The sequence below is a fragment of the Mizuhopecten yessoensis genome, unplaced genomic scaffold (genome assembly GCF_002113885.1).
Source record: "Mizuhopecten yessoensis strain PY_sf001 unplaced genomic scaffold, ASM211388v2 scaffold5141, whole genome shotgun sequence".
Lineage (NCBI taxonomy): Eukaryota > Metazoa > Mollusca > Bivalvia > Pectinida > Pectinidae > Mizuhopecten > Mizuhopecten yessoensis.
Window position 1 is genome coordinate 60,015 of NW_018405900.1, and position 20,117 is coordinate 80,131.

At 38.1% G+C, this 20,117-nt stretch overlaps 2 protein-coding genes across 12 annotated transcripts; both read left to right on the forward strand.

The window, feature by feature from the left end:
• Positions 1-4,029: 4,029 nt before the first annotated feature.
• Positions 4,030-13,245, forward strand: LOC110450226 (putative tyramine receptor 2). Of its 6 annotated transcripts, none has more exons than XM_021497596.1 (7): positions 5,737-6,054; positions 11,406-11,593; positions 11,687-11,698; positions 11,774-11,827; positions 12,382-12,441; positions 12,579-12,963; positions 13,139-13,245. In XM_021497596.1, the coding sequence occupies exons 1-6, from the start codon at positions 5,979-5,981 to the stop codon at positions 12,621-12,623; spliced, it is 435 nt and encodes a 144-aa protein (XP_021353271.1). In that variant the 5' UTR covers positions 5,737-5,978; the 3' UTR covers positions 12,624-12,963; positions 13,139-13,245. The 6 variants fall into 6 exon arrangements, with proteins under 6 accessions (XP_021353267.1, XP_021353268.1, XP_021353271.1 ...); XM_021497594.1 differs by having other exon boundaries at positions 12,587-12,963; XM_021497595.1 differs by lacking the exon at positions 11,687-11,698 and having other exon boundaries at positions 11,765-11,827; positions 12,587-12,963.
• Positions 13,246-15,166: 1,921 nt separating this feature from the next.
• LOC110450228 lies at positions 15,167-17,157 on the forward strand. Of its 6 annotated transcripts, XM_021497598.1 has the most exons (5): positions 15,167-15,906; positions 16,000-16,011; positions 16,087-16,140; positions 16,695-16,754; positions 16,900-17,157. In XM_021497598.1, the coding sequence occupies exons 1-5, from the start codon at positions 15,871-15,873 to the stop codon at positions 17,056-17,058; spliced, it is 321 nt and encodes a 106-aa protein (XP_021353273.1). In that variant the 5' UTR covers positions 15,167-15,870; the 3' UTR covers positions 17,059-17,157. The 6 variants fall into 6 exon arrangements, 2 of the variants coding, with proteins under 2 accessions (XP_021353273.1, XP_021353274.1); XM_021497599.1 differs by lacking the exon at positions 16,000-16,011 and having other exon boundaries at positions 16,078-16,140; XR_002462953.1 differs by having other exon boundaries at positions 15,167-16,140; positions 16,892-17,157.
• Positions 17,158-20,117: the final 2,960 nt, after the last annotated feature.

Genomic DNA, 20,117 nt, shown 5'->3' on the forward strand with positions numbered 1-20,117 from the left:
TCCCCAGGAAATTTGGAAACCCCCCCCAGATAGGTCTCTGGATCCGCCACTGGGATTCGTACCCTCAACCAAACGGTGTTAGTTGTAATGGCATTTACTTGTACCCTGTTGTATGCCTAGTTGTAAATATCTATCAACATCTTGTGTAGTATTCATTTCAGTTTGCTGTCTCTTTCATTCAGTGTCACTGTGACCAAACAAACATTGGTAACTGTATTGCTCTACTGATCTTTGCTGTACATCAATCTACATTCAAGATTGGAAGATTATCGCTGTCAATTTGTAAAACAAAAAGTGTTTTCGAATAAAAACAAATCGGGATAGCGACCAGTGTGTAATTTTAGCGTAACAAATCTTCATATAAAGGTATATAAGGATAGGTTTGTACGAAGGTCATAAGACAACTAGGAAGTACGTATGCTACCACTTAAAACCTCCATTACGTGAGGAGCCGATGGGACCTTCGGATATTAACACTTATGAATCACCGAGTCGTGGTGTTGATGAGGTAACAATTGTATACCCATCCCTGTTCACAGCAAGGGCTTCGTGTATTTATCTTAAGGGTTCATTATACACTTATCATATTTGTGCTACAGTGATCTCCCTTTAGAAAATATTCAATTTTACACATTATGCATGTTACAGTATATGTTTAAGAATTGTATATATATGCTACTATTACACATTATACCTGTCATTTGTGGTAGAGTTAGGGATACAAATTGTATGCTACCTCACCTATTCTATCTAACCGTTGTGTTAGAATAAAGGATATATGCTAACTTACTCATCGCACCGGTCATTTGTGTATGAGTTGTCGCCCTTTTTGACATAATCTGCATGACATATACGATTTGTGTTAGAGTCAAGAATAATTGCTTCAGCGAACGATTTATGCTACTTACACAATATAAAATAAACAATTAGAGACTAAATGTCATGAGGTCTATCCATGGTTTATGAACCTATCCTGAGCAATACTGATTAAGGCCGAAGAATAGGTAACAGGAATATGTAATAATGTTATTTGTGTTAGAGTTCAAGGCGCGTGTTAACGTATACATTATTCCCGTAATTTGTGTTAGAATTTCTTCCTTTAAGGATGCATGCTACCTTGAACATGGTATCTTTTATTTGCGTTAGAGTTAGATATATTTTTTTTTTATTTCAATGTATATTACATTTCAGATTGATTGGGTTTGTCAATATATGTATTTTTGTGTACTCCTCGAATCTGTGATTAATTATGTATTTGTCAAAAAAAACCACCAAATAAGTGGAACTCTTTTGGCAAAGATATGGGTAATCGTTGCTAGTGTGTGCGAGGGGGGGGGGGGGGGGGGGGGCGTAACCCAGACCGGCGGTTCTTTTTAGAAATTTTGACAACATTTTAAAATCGGTGTATTGATAGGTGCGGGTTTAAATCTCGCGTGTTTAGAAATTCATTTGATTTAGCTATATTTTACAGCTTTTAAAATACAGCAACAGGATGACAAAATCATTTATAGCCAGATGACTTGTTGTTGACCAATTCACAGAGAGTTAAAATTACTAGATAACTATTATAAATACCTCGTGATACCCCTGAAAAAATGACGGTAGATGGCATAGCAAAAATGGACATATATATATAATGGTTAGAGGCTATTAAAAACAGGAGTAATTGGCACTGACTGACTGATTTAAAACAATGCAATTACACACATGTAAAGAATAATCGATCTAGTTATTACGTAATGAGACAGAGAGCGTGTCATACTTAATCTTTCCCACAGAGATCACAAGACAGGCCAGGACATAAGGCAATGGATCAACTTCCATCCAATTAATCTGTTTGCTTGTGGTTGATTTGATATTTAGTTTGTTTGCATACTTGATTACAAGTTGTTTAATATTTAATATTCCTCTTGACATTTCCGAACCTCCCTCCTACTGCCTCCACCACATACAGGTACATTTCACACAATGTATTTTTCTCACGTAAAGAGCTAGACTACCAGGTGCGGACATAATTTCGGATATAAACTTCATGTGCCTTTCACATTCTACATGTAGTTTAATCTTCGTTAAGATTTTATGTGCATACACATGTAACTACACTGGATTATCCTGCACGTACATAAGAGGCGACTAATGTGGGACTCCCTAGAGAATCGAGGAATGAAGACTTCGCTACTTTAAAATGCCCAAATGATTTGTGTTACACTCTTCGAACTTGAATGTTTTGGAATGGAACGTATGTCACAGTAAGTAACGTGTATCTTTTGAGACATACTAGTTTTTTTTAAATAGGAAGCACAAAAAAAATCAACGCTTCGGAGATCCTGTGTTCTAGAGCTACCGACCGTATCCCGGGTTTGACATTTCACTGAATAGACTGTTTCTATAGCTAAAACGTAATAACGACCTAAAATAGTTCTGACATGAGCAAGGCTACCGCTATAGTAATACAGTAGATTGGATTGGGGTCGATGATGGCGAGGGGCATCCTCGATATCCAGGGGTTACGCTCACTTTCGCTCTCTGCACCCCTGGAATACATTTTTATGTCATACCAAAATTGATGGCACGAAGATAGCTGTTTGATTGGTCTCAGGTAAAAAAAAAATATGACTAATCGCTAGGCTGATACTTGTCCTTTGAAGATTACAAACGAGAGACGCCCGACTTCAAAGCCTGTCAATTGTTACCGTTACGTGACCGCGAGATTCTTTTGATGTACATCAAAGGATCGGACTAGTCTTCTTGTCTCATCAACAAGGCGGCTCACACCGATCCTTCAATTTTGCTATGAAATATTCCAGGGGTGCAGATAGCGAAAGTGAGCGTAACACCTGGATATCGAGGATGGGCGAGGGGCTAATTCAAGCAGCCGTGTGCGGTAATAATAAGCAACACACGTATTGCATGCAACATTTACAGATTGCTGTTTAGATAGAGATACAATATAACTTCGAAATCGCCTGCATGGTCTCACAATTGATAAGATCTTAAAATCTAAGCTACAGAGTGCAGATGAAGCACAGTGTATTTTTGTGTTTATGCGTTTTTCTACAGTTTTACGTAGATCATTGAAAGTTCATTTTAAATTGATTTTCAAAAAATAACGCAAACCCCTCGAGATTACCATAAATATATCCGGTCATTATTATTATAGCGATACAACTCGATTCCAGGCGATAATCCTGAGTGACTTCGCAAATACACTTGTTTATTGTGCGGACGTACAAATCGTGCACCGGTCTCACTCGTTGATGTATTCGTGCGCACAAAATATCGTGCTAGCTGCGGCGTCATTAATAAATTGCTTAGTCTACAACATGTACATATATTTACGTACTGATCTTTACAGCCCAATCATACGCCATTACCTTACTGTTTCTGTCATTATTATGAAGTCATACTTGTTACATTGGATACCACTGACCCATCCTGGACAGATGGCTGATCCAATCATTGAACGACCTTAAATACAATAAAAACACATTCCAGAAATGGTAGATATATATAATTACTGAACTGCTTTCAGTTGTCATTTATAGGCAATATGAATGCCAAATGAACAAAGGCAATTTCAACATACAGCGCGTCACCAATGCTTAAAAAGTTGTTAAATTTTACGTTTGAAGCTATTTATAATAATGTACAGGAAAAGATATAGCAACATGCCCCTGTTCATACATGTACATGTAGCTATGAGCGGCTATGACTTAACGGCTAAGTTTACTCGCCGTTACGAGTTTATATCATTATTTCAAATATAGCACTAACCGACTTTTGTAAACACCGAAACTATAATATGTGTCAGTAGTCACTAACTGGCTTCCGTAGTATATCATAATGTGTATTTCACTCTTCTAAACCCAAATGTTTACGACGTAGCCTAACCCCTGTTGTGACATGCCGGATACGATGAAATGTGCTGCGGAATAAATTTAATACATCAAATTACAAAGACCAATGGACAGCCAGCGACACTTACGTATTGACCAATGGTATGTAAATTAGGATACAGAACGATTCAGATACACTTTTATATTATCCGAGTGAAAGTGTTTATTGTTTACAGATTATTTTTCTCTGAAACGGATGCATTTAAAATTGTAGCTTTCAGGTTTGGACTCTTTTATTACAAATCGACTGGAGAACTTCTGGGTTCACTAGGAAATCTAGCAAGCTTCCATAATCCGGATTGCTCAATTAGAGTTAGTACCTTTTAGTCCGTGAATGAACGTTGAAAGTGGTATAAAGGACTGGTTTCATAACAGAGGCATACAGCATGCTAGCGGACGTTACTGGTGAAATGGAAACGGACGTTACGGATGGCATGTTACCGGATGTTACCACAGGAATGGTACCGGATGTTACCACAGAAATAGTGGCATATGTAACGACACACATTATGAACAATGTAACATTCACGCCAGGATTGACACTTCAACAACAGAATGACGAGGAGTTTTACCGCCGACTGGCACCAGTCATATACCTCGCAGTTCTTATGGTAGTCGGTATCCCTGGCAACCTTCTCGTTCTCGTTGTGTACTTCCGGGACTTCACGCGGTCTACCCACAGAACATTCATCCTTAGTTTGGCCGCGTTGGACCTGAGTGTCTGTCTGGTGTCTCTGCCGTTTGAGATTTTTGAAATGAGATTCCAATACACTTTTTACAATGTGATTGCATGTAAATTGTTTAGAGCTAACAACAACTTTCTGTCTCTTGGCTCGATTTTTACAATATTTTGTATGTCAATTGATAGATACAGACGAGTGTGTCGACCGTTACGCATACAGATGACTCCGAGCGTGAGTCTGCTCTACTGTTTTGGGGCTTTGGTCGTATCCCTGATATTTGCGTGGCCAAACTTCGTCATTAGTGGAATCAGAAATGTTTCATTCAAGCATAATGTCACTGGTTCAGATTGTTCCCTCTCAGATCAATTTGCTAAGACAATCTACCCTATTGTTTACGGAGGTGTGTTGTTCATCATATTCCTCATCGTCATCGTCTTCCTTATCGTCGTTTACTCACTCATTGCGAGAAAGATTCACAAACACAGCAAGTTTCGCGACAATTTCCAATCAACCTCTTCTTGCAGTAGTACGCCGACGCAAGTATCAGCCATTTCAAATCCCAATAGCAACGAGAGTAACGAGAAGAACAAGAGTAGCAAAGAAGCGGGACTGGAACAAGTTGAACTTGACATGACGTCACCAACAGTAAAACAGGAAGATATAAAACCTTCAGCAAAAGTGAATTTCTCTTCAAGCGAGGCTACAGAACCGGTTGCAAAATCTACAACGAAGAATATTTCTTCAACAGGGACTTCGCAAAGAACTGCAAATAGATCAACAAAGGCAAATACCACGCTGCCAAATGCTAGTAGAAAACGAACGGCTAAGATAACAAGAATTACGTTTACGATCAGTTTAGTATTCATTCTGAGTTATCTTCCCCACTTGGTACTCTCCTTGATGACGGCAGTGAAGGGAGGATTCGTCGCAAAACCAGGGCCGATCGTATCAGCGTTACTGCCGATTGTCACTCGCTCAATCTTCATCAACAATGTGGCTAACCCCCTTATCTACGGCTTTTTGGATCCGAAGTTTAGACAGAGTTGCAAAAATGCCATCAAAATAGTGCTACGCTGAATAACTTATCATCGTTTTATTGAAAATTGTTCTTCTACATTAGAACGGTTACCAGATATTGGTTTTTATTATTCATCGTGCCAAATTAATCTTTTAAATGTTTCTGTCAAATAGCCTACGGATATGAGTTCGGGCCTGACTTGAATAATTACGATTGTCCTTAAGAGACAGAAAATCAACAACAACATGGCACATATGGCCAAACGCTTGACAGATGTATTAATTTAGCCGCCACCTTATTGCGCTCCTAGCTTTCGAAGAAGACAGACTACAATGGCTTTTGTTAAAGAGCAGCTATACCCTGTAGGTAAAGAGGTTCCAGATGCTTACATTGATGGAAAAGTCAGGCTGCCGGCTGCTGGAATATAGTAATCAGATGCATAGTTTACAGTTAACAGGTAAAAACTATCTTGACTTATGTAATATTTAATGAGTCACGTTAAAACGTATGTTCTATAATAATATCGAAACTGTCAACTGTAGAATTACAACCGATTCTTTCGTTGATTAATACTGTATTTAGTTTGTGTTACAGCATTCGTGGTCAGGTCGTTTGGACGATTGATTTAAAGCATTATTTATGTCAATTAAATGCCAAGCTTTGCATTGTCAAGAATGGCTGATGGTGCACTTAATAAATAATGGATGACTTTTTTTTTACAATCAGAGACTTTTTGTTTTCAGTTGTTTTAAGATTTGAATATTTCGTCTCCGTTGAAACCACTATGCTAACGAAACCCATTAAAATTATCTCGTGCTCTTTGGCTGGTTTTACCATCCAGGCTGTTTTATGGTTATGAATAGTATGTAATATCAGAATTAAATGCAAACACAGTACAACAACTGCATGCTGAAGATAAACTTTAAAATTGGAGGTATGTCTCTATCTTCAAATTGTACAGGGTGTTGATACAGATACATACTTTTGCATGCCTCTTTTTCATTCATACTATCAACGTAATTCGTTCAATCAAAACTATATTTCACCGGTCTTCGCTGATCAGGAAGTTATTTCTCTATCAGACGTATGTTAGTCCGAAGACTTACACACAATTGAAGAATAACTCCCTCAACAGTTTCGTAAGCTTGCCACGGAATAGCCGAGTCAAGTAAGTAATAATTTGGCAGAGTTTGCGATCGTGCGTCAAAGGCAGACAATACTGGTTTCAGGAACTTGCAATGTGAAATATAGCCTCAACAGCTTACCGACAGTTTGAAGCAAACTTTAAAAACATATTTTCAAAAGGGTTGAAATTCAAAAGTAAAGTCTTATCATATGATTCAAATAATCTTATGACACCAATCACAAAAATATATTTCTTTTTAACATAAGTTTAACATATTTCTCGAAGTTATGAAAGATTGCGTTAAAACGACTCGTAAAGCCAATTAGCCTTTGAACGAACGGGCCCTGACTCAAGTCCAACAGTATGACACCACCCACTTGATTCGACGTCCTGCTCGACCCTTGATTATACGAACGATGAGAGGTCATGGAGATTTCAGTGAGATGAGTACTTTTAAGTGGATCTTGAGTAGACTCATTACTGTTACCTTTGTCCTCACATGATCTCAATAGTCATCATTTTAAAAATTAAGAGTTCTTCCGTAACAGCCAATCCGCAATATTGCTTATGACGTCACACGATAACTGTTAAAGTGTCCTTATGCTATAATAATAATAAACAACATTTATATAGCGCCCTATTAAATTTGTAAAATTACTCTGAAGCGCTTTACAACATATGGATACTAGTATTAGTTATAATTGTGAAACAAAAACAAAGGCTTCCAATCACTTTTATACATTTAAGCAAGCAGACAATCATCGCAATGTGCACATAAATGAACAAATAAAGGGTGGTATTTACATGACGTCTTTGCAAAGAGCCTAAAATGCAGACGTGAAGTGGTGAGTTTTGATGTCCTTCTTGAATTTGGCCAGAGTATTTGACTTTCTTATATCAGATGGTAAGCTCTTTCACAACGTGGCCGAAACCCTCCCCAAGCACCGGTTTCCATAGGTGACAGAACGACATTTTGGGACATACAACAATGATTCTGACTCCGACCGCAGTGATCGCGACGGCTGATACAGGGTAACAAGCTCCTGTAGGTACTGGGGAGTTGTTCCATTCAGTGCCTTGTACGTGTATACCAATATTTTGTACTCCGACCTGTAACGTACAAGTAACCAGTGCAATTAATATAGCACAGGTGTGATGTGCTCTCTATTTCGAGTACGAGTAACCAGTTGTGATGCAGTGTTCGGGACCCTCTGCAGACGACTAGTTAGTTTGTCAGATTGCACCAAAATCTTGCATGAATCAGCAGTTATAAACTGCCGAATACAGCCGATGTTCCTGATCTGGTAGTAACAGGATTTGACAATAGCGTTCACTTGTTTCTCCTTGTACAGTGAACTATTAAAGTATACACCTAGGTTTTTAACAGCTGGGATAGTCTCAATAGTTCTGGCACCGACCTTGAGTTGGGAGCCATTGTTTGCTGACACTTTGGGGAAAAGATTATTAGTTTCGTCTTTTCCTGATTAAGCTTTAGCATGTTGGTGTTCATCCAGGTACTGATATCTGTCAGACAAGCTTCCAGATTTTCTGAAATTGTATCCCAACTGTCCTGTGACCATGTACATTTGTGTGTCATTAGCAAAGTAATGATAGCGAAGGCTATGGCGGCGACAAATCTCTCAAATCGGTTTGGAGTGCAGACAATATTTTCGTGGTCCTCGCACCTACCCTTGAGGAACCCCTAAATCTAGTTCTTTGTCATGTCAGGTGGTAGATCCAATGAAAACACACTATCGTCGTTCACTCAGATAAGACTGTAGCCAGCATAGTGTGGTATCAGTCACTCCTTAAGAGTACTCCGGACGTTTATAAAGTATGCCATTGACGATGACGTCAAATGCAGCTGACAAGTCCAGCACGACAAGCACCGCTGTGCACTTGTTATCCAAGCAGAAGCTATGCCATTATGTACACGTAGGAGGGCCCCCAGTAGAGTGTCCCATGCGGTAGGCCGATTGCATGTTGTCATGGAGACTGTTTGCTTGGGGTGAACCTCTAAACGCCGGGAAACAACCTTCTCCAAGATCTTAGACAGAAAGGGCCGTTTTGATATTGGGCGGTAGTTCTTCAACTCCTCCTTGTCCATTCCAGGCTTCTTCAACAATGGTCTAACATGTACCTTCTTGAAACAAAATGGAACCTTTGCCTCGGCCAATGATTTGAGGTAATCAAAGGAAGCAGTGCTGTTAGTAAGATACCGGTATGCATTGCTTAAAAAGTTAACTTGTTATAGTGAATTCGCTGCTATAGAGAAAGTTCTAAGTATCATTTTGTATAAACCATTTGTCTCGTTCCACAGTCCTTTTGATTGAAGGAGCGACAAAAATCATGTAGGGTACCACATGCTGTGCAGTAACAGCCTACCCTTCCGGAGATGCAGGATCCGCCTTCGGGTGTTTTCTTGCGCAAGCGCATTATGTTTTGTTTGTCTGCAAAGCTATACCGTTGCCATATCAACACGGGCCAATGCTTAAATTCACTGTTTTTTGGAGTATTTCAATATCATAAAAATAATAATCTGCTCAGGAAAATTCAACAGCTTAAAAATGTATCGTGAGTGCTTGTGCAATGAATAAAACAAACATCGTCCATGAAGAGTTAATGGTATCTAAACTTACAATTATGATTACGTCAAAACGTGGGCCATGCAATTTACGGGCTTCATAAATGCCATCTGAACTAGGAAGGGTTAGTGACATGAGTGCCATAGAATTGTAAATAAATTCTTTTTATTTAGCAGCTTATTTTGGTTCCGAGATTGTCACTGTGTGTTAACGCTAGGGCGTTATGTGTGCGTCACCGGAAAGAGAAATGTTGATAGGATAGAATGAAAGTAGACAGGAACGATAGATCCCAAGTGTTAAATGGGGCAGGGGGTGGGGGATGGCAAGTCAATGTTGGTGTCTTCCATGTCCTCTTACTCTTAGTAGAAGATACTGAAGGAACCCCCAGAGTATGGTGGGGTCCCGCAATATTCGCCTTTTACGATACCAATACAGTGGAATAGTGCAGTACCGCAGGTCTATTCTTGGTTCCTTCAATATCTCCCAAAAAGAAGACAAGGAAGAAACCGTCCCCGATTCTGCGATACCTAGGAAGTATATGACATTTCGTATAAATGTTCCCTAAAATGCTTGAACACATTTGTGCAGTTCAAGTTCCATTTCACCACTTAAGCCATTTGGGAATTGTAAGCAGAAGGGTTGTGTCCCTTCCATTTCCAGAACCTGAAGGCAACAAAGTGACAAAACGAAAGACAAAAACCCGCCAAAGACAAAAGACAAAAAAGCGCCAAAGCTTAACAACAAAATAACGCCAAAAGGAGGGAGAACTGACTCCATTTTAATTCTACTCTTTAACATTATGTTTGACTTCGGTTTGGCATTTTATTTTATTTTTTGCTTTTTCACTTTGGCGGTTTCAGTCTTTTCCTTATTTAGCTTTCACACTTGAGCGTTATTTCGCTTTGGCTGGTTTTCGTCTTTTCATTATTTCGTTTTGTCGTTTGTCGTCTTTTCGGGGGCTACAAAGCTAAATGACGAAATGTCATATATAAGCCACCATATATACCAGCACTTAACCTCCAATAAGTGAAGAGCTGATGGGTCCATTGGATATCAACGCCTGTGAGCCATTGTGGTGTGATGCCTTCAACTTAACAGTTATAATAATAATAATATACAACATTTGATATAGCGCCCTATGTAGCTATAATAAGCCACTCTAAATCGCTTTACAGTACATAACAATACAATTTATACAATAAATACAATTTACTTATAGATTAATCAATACAGTTTTAAGGATTTTGCAGGAGCTGCCTTATCAGGCGCTAACTACTAGTCATATGCCACCTGGCCAATATCTCCATATGTGTGTATGCCTACGTGTGTGCTGGAGATGCATTGTGTTCTGTATTGAAGTGGGACCGTGCTTCCAACGGTATTATTTATAGTGCTACCTCTCTTGAATGCTACAGCACAGATACGGCAACATCCACCCAAGACCATTTTATACTCCACCTGGGTTGTTTGAGTTGTTTGGGCAGGAGAAAAACACTTTCTGAATATTCTTTGCGCACGGCGACTTCGGGGATCGAACCCCGGCCGCCTGCGTGGAAAGCTGGAGTGTTAACCACTCGACCAATCCACCCATGTACAGTACAGTACCCAATCCCTGTTCAGAGCAGGAGGTTTATTTCTTTAAGTGTATATTTTGTATCCGTCATTAATGTGATTTTCGTTGGATTCCCTTCATGATAGATTCTACTTTACTCATTATGCATGTGACATGTCATAAAGTTATTTGCTACCCTTATAACCTATATACTAGTATCGTACTTGTGATTTGTGCTATAGTTATATACTACCTTACACATCGTACTTGTGATTTGTGCTATAGTTATCACCCTTTATTGCATATTCACTATATTTTACTATACACATGCTATTTGTGTTAGAGTTAAGGGATATGTGCTTTAGCTATAATGGTTTATGACACCTACCATATTATACAATATTTACTGATAGACTTAAGGTGATATATGGGCCTGGCCTAAGTAGAGCAATATCTAGTGAAACCGATTATATTTTGTTTGAGTGCAAGATTAAAATGTATGTATACTATTTAATTTATGTTTACTTCATGATCTAAAATTTCAGGCCCTATTCCGAACCAAAGAGGACGCTTTTCCATCTCCAACCGCAGAATTGCATCAGAGGTAGTTGAAGGGCACGCCAACATCCAACAGCCCGAACACGACGGACCAAAGACGCAGAACATCGTCAGATCCATCAACAGGATATGCCAGACCATGCGGCCCAAGGACCCTCAAGATCTGGATTTTGAGGTATCCTACAGTAATATTGGACGAATGTATTGTAATTTAATCATCCCTGTTCATTAACCCCTTCTTAATTTGTTTTGGATATATCTGTTGCAGTTTGGCGTTGTTACTTTCGCTGACTTGTCAATTGGTTAAAGTTATGTTCTCCTATTTTAATGAAGACCTTTTACACAGATGGACAGAGACTTTCTTGATCCACTGCACCCAAATTCTTTCTGCGGGCCATCACCGTCGACGGTAAGCCCCATCTTACCTTGGCAACTGACAGACAACTCGACCTCCTCGCCAAGACCAAGACTTGTTATATGGATGCCACCTTCCGTGTTGTACATGAACCTTTTACTCAGAATCCATAGTTTTGTGCGTTTAGGAAACAGATACCTTTTGTAGTCTGTTTTATGTCTGGAAAGCGTATTCAGATGTTTATGAGGTGACTCGTCAAGTTCAAATTATTGTTTACTTAAAATTTACTGATTTCACTGACATATGCCTATTATTACCATCAACTGACAATTCAGTTTGGAAAAAAAAAAGAGAAAATGATTCAGTGTAATAACAAATAAGTATTCAACTACATGTATGTAAACTATACAAGTGATAAGTGTGTAAGTGATAGATAGCAATACCAAACACATATTCACATATTTTTTTTTTGGAATACATGAAAGTAACAATAAAGTTTACTTTCTACACAAACGATTCCTTTGTCAAGTTATAACTGAGTGAGCGATTTGTATTTTTTTTTACCTGTACAACGATGTGGCGAAATTGTAAAATTTTCGTTTCACTAGACTCGGGACGTTTTGCCTATCGATTGGGAGCGTATACACACTGCATCAGATAGGTTACAGGTAAGGTGTAGATATAATATATTTCCAAACTAATGAATCTTATTGACGATACATGAAAGTATTCTGTAATGGTTAATTGATTATAATTCCAGGATTGTTATCCTTAAATAATGACACTATTTTTTTTACATTGTGAGGTCCTTAGAAGCATCGACCGTCAGCTTCCAGACAGTTTCAGCTAGTAAAGGAAGCTGGTGTTTGGCAAGTCATCCGCCAGAGGTATCCCGACTCTATGACAGGGGATGTGGTTTTCACTGGACACAGGTTTTCACGAGATTGTGAAAATATTGTAGACTTTATATAATTTTCAATTACACAATATACAAACTATAGATTTATTAACTTTAAGACTGCCTACATTGAGCGAGGGGATGGGTATGCATATCTACGCCAGGTTCTCTCATTACCCTCCTTGCCAGAAGCGCAGATCACCGATACCTTTCATCGTAAAGCAGACCGTGCGGTACCGGTATCCTTGGTTCAGCTGACAGAATATATTTGGCGGACCTGGGTCAGAAGCAGGTATGTTTCAAAACAATAACTTAAGGTATATTGTAAGTAGCATTTTTAGAAGTAAGGATTAGAAACTATAATGAAACAACATTGAAACTCCATATTTCAATTAAAAAAGGTAAAATACAACTTTTGAGAGTTGCTTATATAATCTATGTCATTTATCATTTCCTTTGTTTTCCAGGACATCCCCCATCAGGACTTGGTCAGTTTACATGAGATCAATAAGAACGAACAATTCTGTGGAGGGCTGGCACAGCAGGTTAAACAGCAGAGTTAACACCAGAGTAGCTGTCCCAATGTACTTGTTGAATCCCTCTTTAGTTCAAGCTGGTGAGTGAAGGGAAGTAGTCAAGCTACCAGCGCAAGAAGAGACGCCAGGCTCAATGCAATGTGTTTGCACGTTGGAAAATATATTCGGAAGGGGAACTAACAACATCACAGCTACCGAAGAAGGCTGGGAGGTACCTCCACCGAAAAGATAGTGTTTGGACGATAGTAGATAGAGTGTTGCTCGGGGTTCCTGTCTTTTGTTAAAAAACAGCAGTGCTGACAATGTGGACAAAACATAGATGACAGTAAAATAAGTATATATATTGTGTGTTTACGCCTCTATTTAATGTCTAGTGCTTTGTGGAAAATGTAGTGAAAACATAAGTGCAGACAAAAAAATTAAAGTTGACAGTAAAAGTGTATAATGTTTATAGTGCTTTGTGGAAAATGTGCTTAAAAATAATGCAGACAAAACATTTAAAGTTGACTGTAGATTAGAGCATATATTTCATTATTAGTGCCTCTATTCAATGTATATAATACTTAGTGGAAGACGTGGTGAAATAAAACACAAAATAGTGCATATTCCATACAACTGTTGTAAAGAGATGAGATTTTGTAGTAAACTGACATATAAGGAACATTAGATGATTATTATTATAATGTTTTGTACTGTTTTAACGGTAAAGTATAGAATGGTATTCTTATACTGACTATACATTTTTCATGTGTGATAACCTTGTTGTTCTCTGTAACTCTGTAATAAAATTTGTTTTCCCATGTAAATTGTTAATAAAAATAGGGTTAAAGGTCAGCTGGGTCCACGTCCCAAGTCCTCTGTACACCAACCACATAGTAATTATACTGTGTATATAATGCATTCCAATATTGACTTTCATTTTTTATACAAAAACAAATGTTTTTAATATTGTCACCATCTTTTATATATAACTTTTATACAAACGGTACACATTTTTATATGAAATTAAAATAAAATAAAACATGTGTTGTTGTCTTGTTCATTGCAGAGATGCAGTCACTGTCTACTTCATTGTTTTGTTCAGGAGGGACTCAATTTTTTTTAACAGATGATGTCCCCACCCCCAGCCCATATGAGGGAGAGAGAGGAGAGGGGGTGCAGATGGACAGAAATAAAAGTATATCTCTGAAAAAAATGGAGACACATCTCTTAAATTATTCTCCTTCTGTACAGAGGGAGTTGTTTTACAAAATTTAATTCTGAGCATCCTTGGGCCAAGGGGATCCAGTATTGTATGAACGACATGGTGATGAGCCCCAGTTAAGAAGAGATAACATTTTAAACATCCTTCGCTTTCCATATAAATGAAGGAATTTTAATTAAAATGGAGATGTGGGCCCCGAGGGCGGGATGAAGGGGCATGATAGGAGTAATTGGTTCATAGCCGAGATACCAACCTTATATCTATATATACACTTATACAACATCATTACACTAATATATTCGTGCCCCTATTCATTTCACCGTCATTTAACCGTTGCCTGGTTATCTTTGTGATATATTAAAACAAAAACGTGCAAAGAATATTCATCAAATTGATTTCCTTAACAATTTGAACAACGCCTTACTTAGTCTAGCTTAGCTTTTGCAAGGGGTGTTTGCAGGAGCTGCCTTATCAGGCGCTAACTACTAGTCATATGCCACCTGGCCAATATTTCCATATGTGTGTATGCCTACGTGTGTGCTGGAGATGCATTGTGTTCTGTATTGAAGTGGGACCGTGCTTCCAACGGTATTATTTATAGTGCTACCTCTCTTGAATGCTACAGCACAGATACGGCAACATCCACCCAAGACCATTTTATACTCCACCTGGGTTGTTTGAGTTGTTTGGGCAGGAGAAAAACACTTTCTGAATATTCTTTGCGTACGGCGACTTCGGGGATCGAACCCCGGCCGCCTGCGTGGAAAGCTGGAGTGTTAACCACTCGACCAATCCACCCATGTACAGTACAGTACCCAATCCCTGTTCAGAGCAGGAGGTTTATTTCTTTAAGTGTATATTTTGTATCCGTCATTAATGTGATTTTCGTTGGATTCCCTTCATGATAGATTCTACTTTACTCATTATGCATGTGACATGTCATAAAGTTATTTGCTACCCTTATAACCTATATACTAGTATCGTACTTGTGATTTGTGCTATAGTTATATACTACCTTACACATCGTACTTGTGATTTGTGCTATAGTTATCACCCTTTATTGCATATTCACTATATTTTACTATACACATGCTATTTGTGTTAGAGTTAAGGGATATGTGCTTTAGCTATAATGGTTTATGACACCTACCATATTATACAATATTTACTGATAGACTTAAGGTGATATATGGGCCTGGCCTAAGTAGAGCAATATCTAGTGAAACCGATTATATTTTGTTTGAGTGCAAGATTAAAATGTATGTATACTATTTAATTTATGTTTACTTCATGATCTAAAATTTCAGGCCCTATTCCGAACCAAAGAGGACGCTTTTCCATCTCCAACCGCAGAATTGCATCAGAGGTAGTTGAAGGGCACGCCAACATCCAACAGCCCGAACACGACGGACCAAAGACGCAGAACATCGTCAGATCCATCAACAGGATATGCCAGACCATGCGGCCCAAGGACCCTCAAGATCTGGATTTTGAGGTATCCTACAGTAATATTGGACGAATGTATTGTAATTTAATCATCCCTGTTCATTAACCCCTTCTTAATTTGTTTTGGATATATCTGTTGCAGTTTGGCGTTGTTACTTTCGCTGACTTGTCAATTGGTTAAAGTTATGTTCTCCTATTTTAATGAAGACCTTTTACACAGATGGACAGAGACTTTCTTGATCCACTGCACCCAAATTCTTTCTGCGGGCCATCACCGTCGACGGTAAGCCCCATCTTACCTTGGCAACTGACAGACAACTCGACCTCCTCGCCAAGACCAAGACTTGTTATATGGATGCCACCTTCCGTGTTGTACATGAACCTTTTACTCAGAATCCATAGTTTTGTGCGTTTAGGAAACAGATACCTTTTGTAGTCTGTTTTATGTCTGGAAAGCGTATTCAGATGTTTATGAGGTGACTCGTCAAGTTCAAATTATTGTTTACTTAAAATTTACTGATTTCACTGACATATGCCTATTATTACCATCAACTGACAATTCAGTTTGGAAAAAAAAAAGAGAAAATGATTCAGTGTAATAACAAATAAGTATTCAACTACATGTATGTAAACTATACAAGTGATAAGTGTGTAAGTGATAGATAGCAATACCAAACACATATTCACATATTTTTTTTTTGGAATACATGAAAGTAACAATAAAGTTTACTTTCTACACAAACGATTCCTTTGTCAAGTTATAACTGAGTGAGCGATTTGTATTTTTTTTTACCTGTACAACGATGTGGCGAAATTGTAAAATTTTCGTTTCACTAGACTCGGGACGTTTTGCCTATCGATTGGGAGCGTATACACACTGCATCAGATAGGTTACAGGTAAGGTGTAGATATAATATATTTCCAAACTAATGAATCTTATTGACGATACATGAAAGTATTCTGTAATGGTTAATTGATTATAATTCCAGGATTGTTATCCTTAAATAATGACACTATTTTTTTTACATTGTGAGGTCCTTAGAAGCATCGACCGTCAGCTTCCAGACAGTTTCAGCTAGTAAAGGAAGCTGGTGTTTGGCAAGTCATCCGCCAGAGGTATTCCGACACTATGACAGGGGATGTGGTTTTCACTGGACACAGGTTTTCACGAGATTGTGAAAATATTGTAGACTTTATATAATTTTCAACTACACAATATACAAACTATAGATTTATTAACTTTAAGACTGCCTACATTGAGCGAGGGGATGTGTATGCATATCTACGCCAGGTTCTCTCATTACCCTCCTTGCCAGAAGCGCAGATCACCGATACCTTTCATCGTAAAGCAGACCGCGCGGTAACGGTATCCTTGGTTCAGCCGACAGAATATATTGGGCGGACCTGGGTCAGAAGCAGGTATGTTTCAAAACAATAACTTAAGGTATATTGTAAGTAGCATTTTTAGAAGTAAGGATTAGAAACTATAATGAAACAACATTGAAACTCCATATTCTCAATTAAAAAAGGTAAAATACAGGTTTTGAGAGTTGCTTTTATAACCTATGTCATTTATCATTTCCTTTGTTTTCCAGGACATCCCCCATTAGGACTTGGTCAGTTTACATGAGATCAATAAGAACGAACAATGCTGTGGAGGGCTGGCACAGCAGGTTAAACAGCAGAGTTAACACCAGAGGAGCTGTCCCAATGTACTTGTTGAATCCCTCTTTAGTTCAAGCTGGTGAGTGAAGGGAAGTAGTCGAGCTACCAGCGCAAGAAGAGACGCCAGGCTCAATGCAATGTGTTTGCACGTTGGAAAATATATTCGGAAGGGGAACTAACAACATCACAGCTACTGAAGAAGGCTGGGAGGTACCTCCACCGAAAAGATAGTGTTTGGACGATAGTAGATAGAGTGTTGCTCGGGGTTCCTGTCTTTTGTTAAAAAACAGCAGTGCTGACAATGTGGACAAAACATGGAGGACAGAAAACTAAGTATATATATTGTGTGTTTACGCCTCTATTTAATGTCTAGTGCTTTGTGGAAAATGTAGTGAAAACATAAGCGCAGACAAAAAAAATTAAAGTTGACAGTAAAAGTGTATGTTTATAGTGCTTTGTGGAAAATGTGCTTAAAAATAATGCAGACAAAACATTTAAAGTTGACAGTAGATTAGAGTATATATTTCATTATTAGTGCCTCTGTTCAATATATATAAAACTTAGTGGAAGACGTGGTGAAATAAAACACAAAGTAGTGCATATTCCATACAACTGTTGTAAAGAGATGAGATTTTGTAGTAAACTGACATATAAGGAACATGATTATTATTATAATGTTTTATATTGTTTTAATGGTAAAGTATAGAATGGTATTCTTATACTGACTATAGAATGTTCATGTGTGATAATCCTTGTTGTTCTCTGTAACTCTGTATTTAATTATGTGCATATTGTGTAAATTGTTAATAAAAATAGGGTTAAAGGTAAGCTGGGTCCACGTCCCAAGTCCTCGGTACACCAACCACATAGTAATTATACTGTGAAGATAATGCATTCCAATATTGACTTTCATTTTTTATACAAAAACAAATGTTTTTAATATTGTCACCATCTTTTATATATAACTTTTATACAAACGGTACACATTTTTATATGAAATTAAAATCAAATAAAACATGTGTTGTTGTCTTGTTCATTGCAGAGATGCAGGCACAGCCTACTACATTGTTTTGTTCAGGAGGGACTTTTTTTTTAACAGATGATGTCCCCACCCCCAGCCCATATGAGGGAGAGAGAGGAGAGGGGGTGCAGATGGACAGAAATAAAAGTATATCTCTAAAAAAATGGAGACACATCTCTTAAAATTATTCTCCTTCTGTACAGAGGGAGTTGTTTTACAAAATTTAATTCTGAGCATCTTTGGGCCAATGGGATCCAGTATTGTATGAAAGACATGGTGATGAGCCCCAGTAAAGTAGAGATAACATTTTAAACATCCTTCGCTTTCCATATAAATGAAGGAATTTTAATTAAAATGGAGATGTGGGCCCCGAGGGCGGAATGAAGGGGCATTATAGGAGTAATTGGTTCATAGCCGAGATATCAACCTTATATCTATATATATACACTTATACAACATCATTACACTAATATATTCCCCCCCCCCCCCCCCCCCCCGCTTTTTTTTACATAGCAATGGAATTGGGCACAAGTTTTACAACTTTTATCAAGCCCTTTCCCTGTACAATAAAATTGTTTTAACAAAATTTCATGATGGCAGAACTACGTAAATAAGCTATGAATTATAAATTAATTAATCAGTGACATACATACACCCACACATTCACGCACCGAACCACACACATGCGCAAAAATATAAACATGCATATGTAGATAAAGGAACACAGAGAGATAGGGGGATGGTGAGAGGGGAGGAGAGAGAGAGGGAAGAAGGGGTTAGAGGGTCAGATTTTTTAAGAGTACTAGATAAGTACTGCAACAAGACTGTAAATTTAAGAAAATACATATCAGACCACGTTGTTGTTCCTTCTCCATGCGAAATGTATGTATCGGTTAACATTAAAAAACAACAGCACAAATGACTCACTGATTTGTTATTATTTCATATCAAAGTTGTAATTTATAAGTTGCTTTGGATATATAAAAACGGAATAATTAGAGAAATGAAGGAGGAAATGGCTGGCTTTTTGAGACCAGGAACTAAATTCAAGATCGCCTAAGATTGTTATAAACATTTTTTTTTTACTATTACCTTATGTCCCAAACAGTTTGTTAAAAATTGCATTTGTCATTTATCATTGTCATTTGTCAACAGGAATTTGTTATAACCATGTTTTACTGTAAATAACTAATGCCTTATCTTCCGAAATTTTGAGGCGTTTGTTGAGGTCAACTGTAGCGTAAGTTCTCAATATCAACTACAAACGCCGTACAAGTTATATGAGAATATGTATTTATTCAGTGTCGTTGACAAATAAACCAGGACATCCAGATTAAGGAGTGACTGGATCGTGCTCTCGATGGTTCCGTGTGTTACCGTCGAGAGGTAAAGTCAGAGTGAAGTAGGGATACGGCGGTGACTGAGATATGGACGGGTGGGCTGCACGTGCGCATACATACATTCCTTAACACTGGCATTACGCGCGATGATTTGAATGAAGTATTTGAACACCTGGCTACATAGACATGTTTTAAAGTACAGAACTGATATATAAATAGCTAGGGATGTGTTAT

Coding starts and splice junctions, on each gene's coding strand:
- LOC110450228 (XM_021497598.1), top strand. CDS start 15,871: ATGCGGCCCAAGGACCCTCAAGATCTGGATTTTGAG. Junction 16,141..16,694: donor GCGGGCCATCACCGTCGACG/GTAAGCCCCATC, acceptor TCGTTTCACTAG/ACTCGGGACGTTTTGCCTAT. Junction 16,755..16,899: donor CTGCATCAGATAGGTTACAG/GTAAGGTGTAGA, acceptor TGAGGTCCTTAG/AAGCATCGACCGTCAGCTTC.
- LOC110450226 (XM_021497592.1), top strand. CDS start 4,283: ATGCTAGCGGACGTTACTGGTGAAATGGAAACGGACGTTACGGATGGC.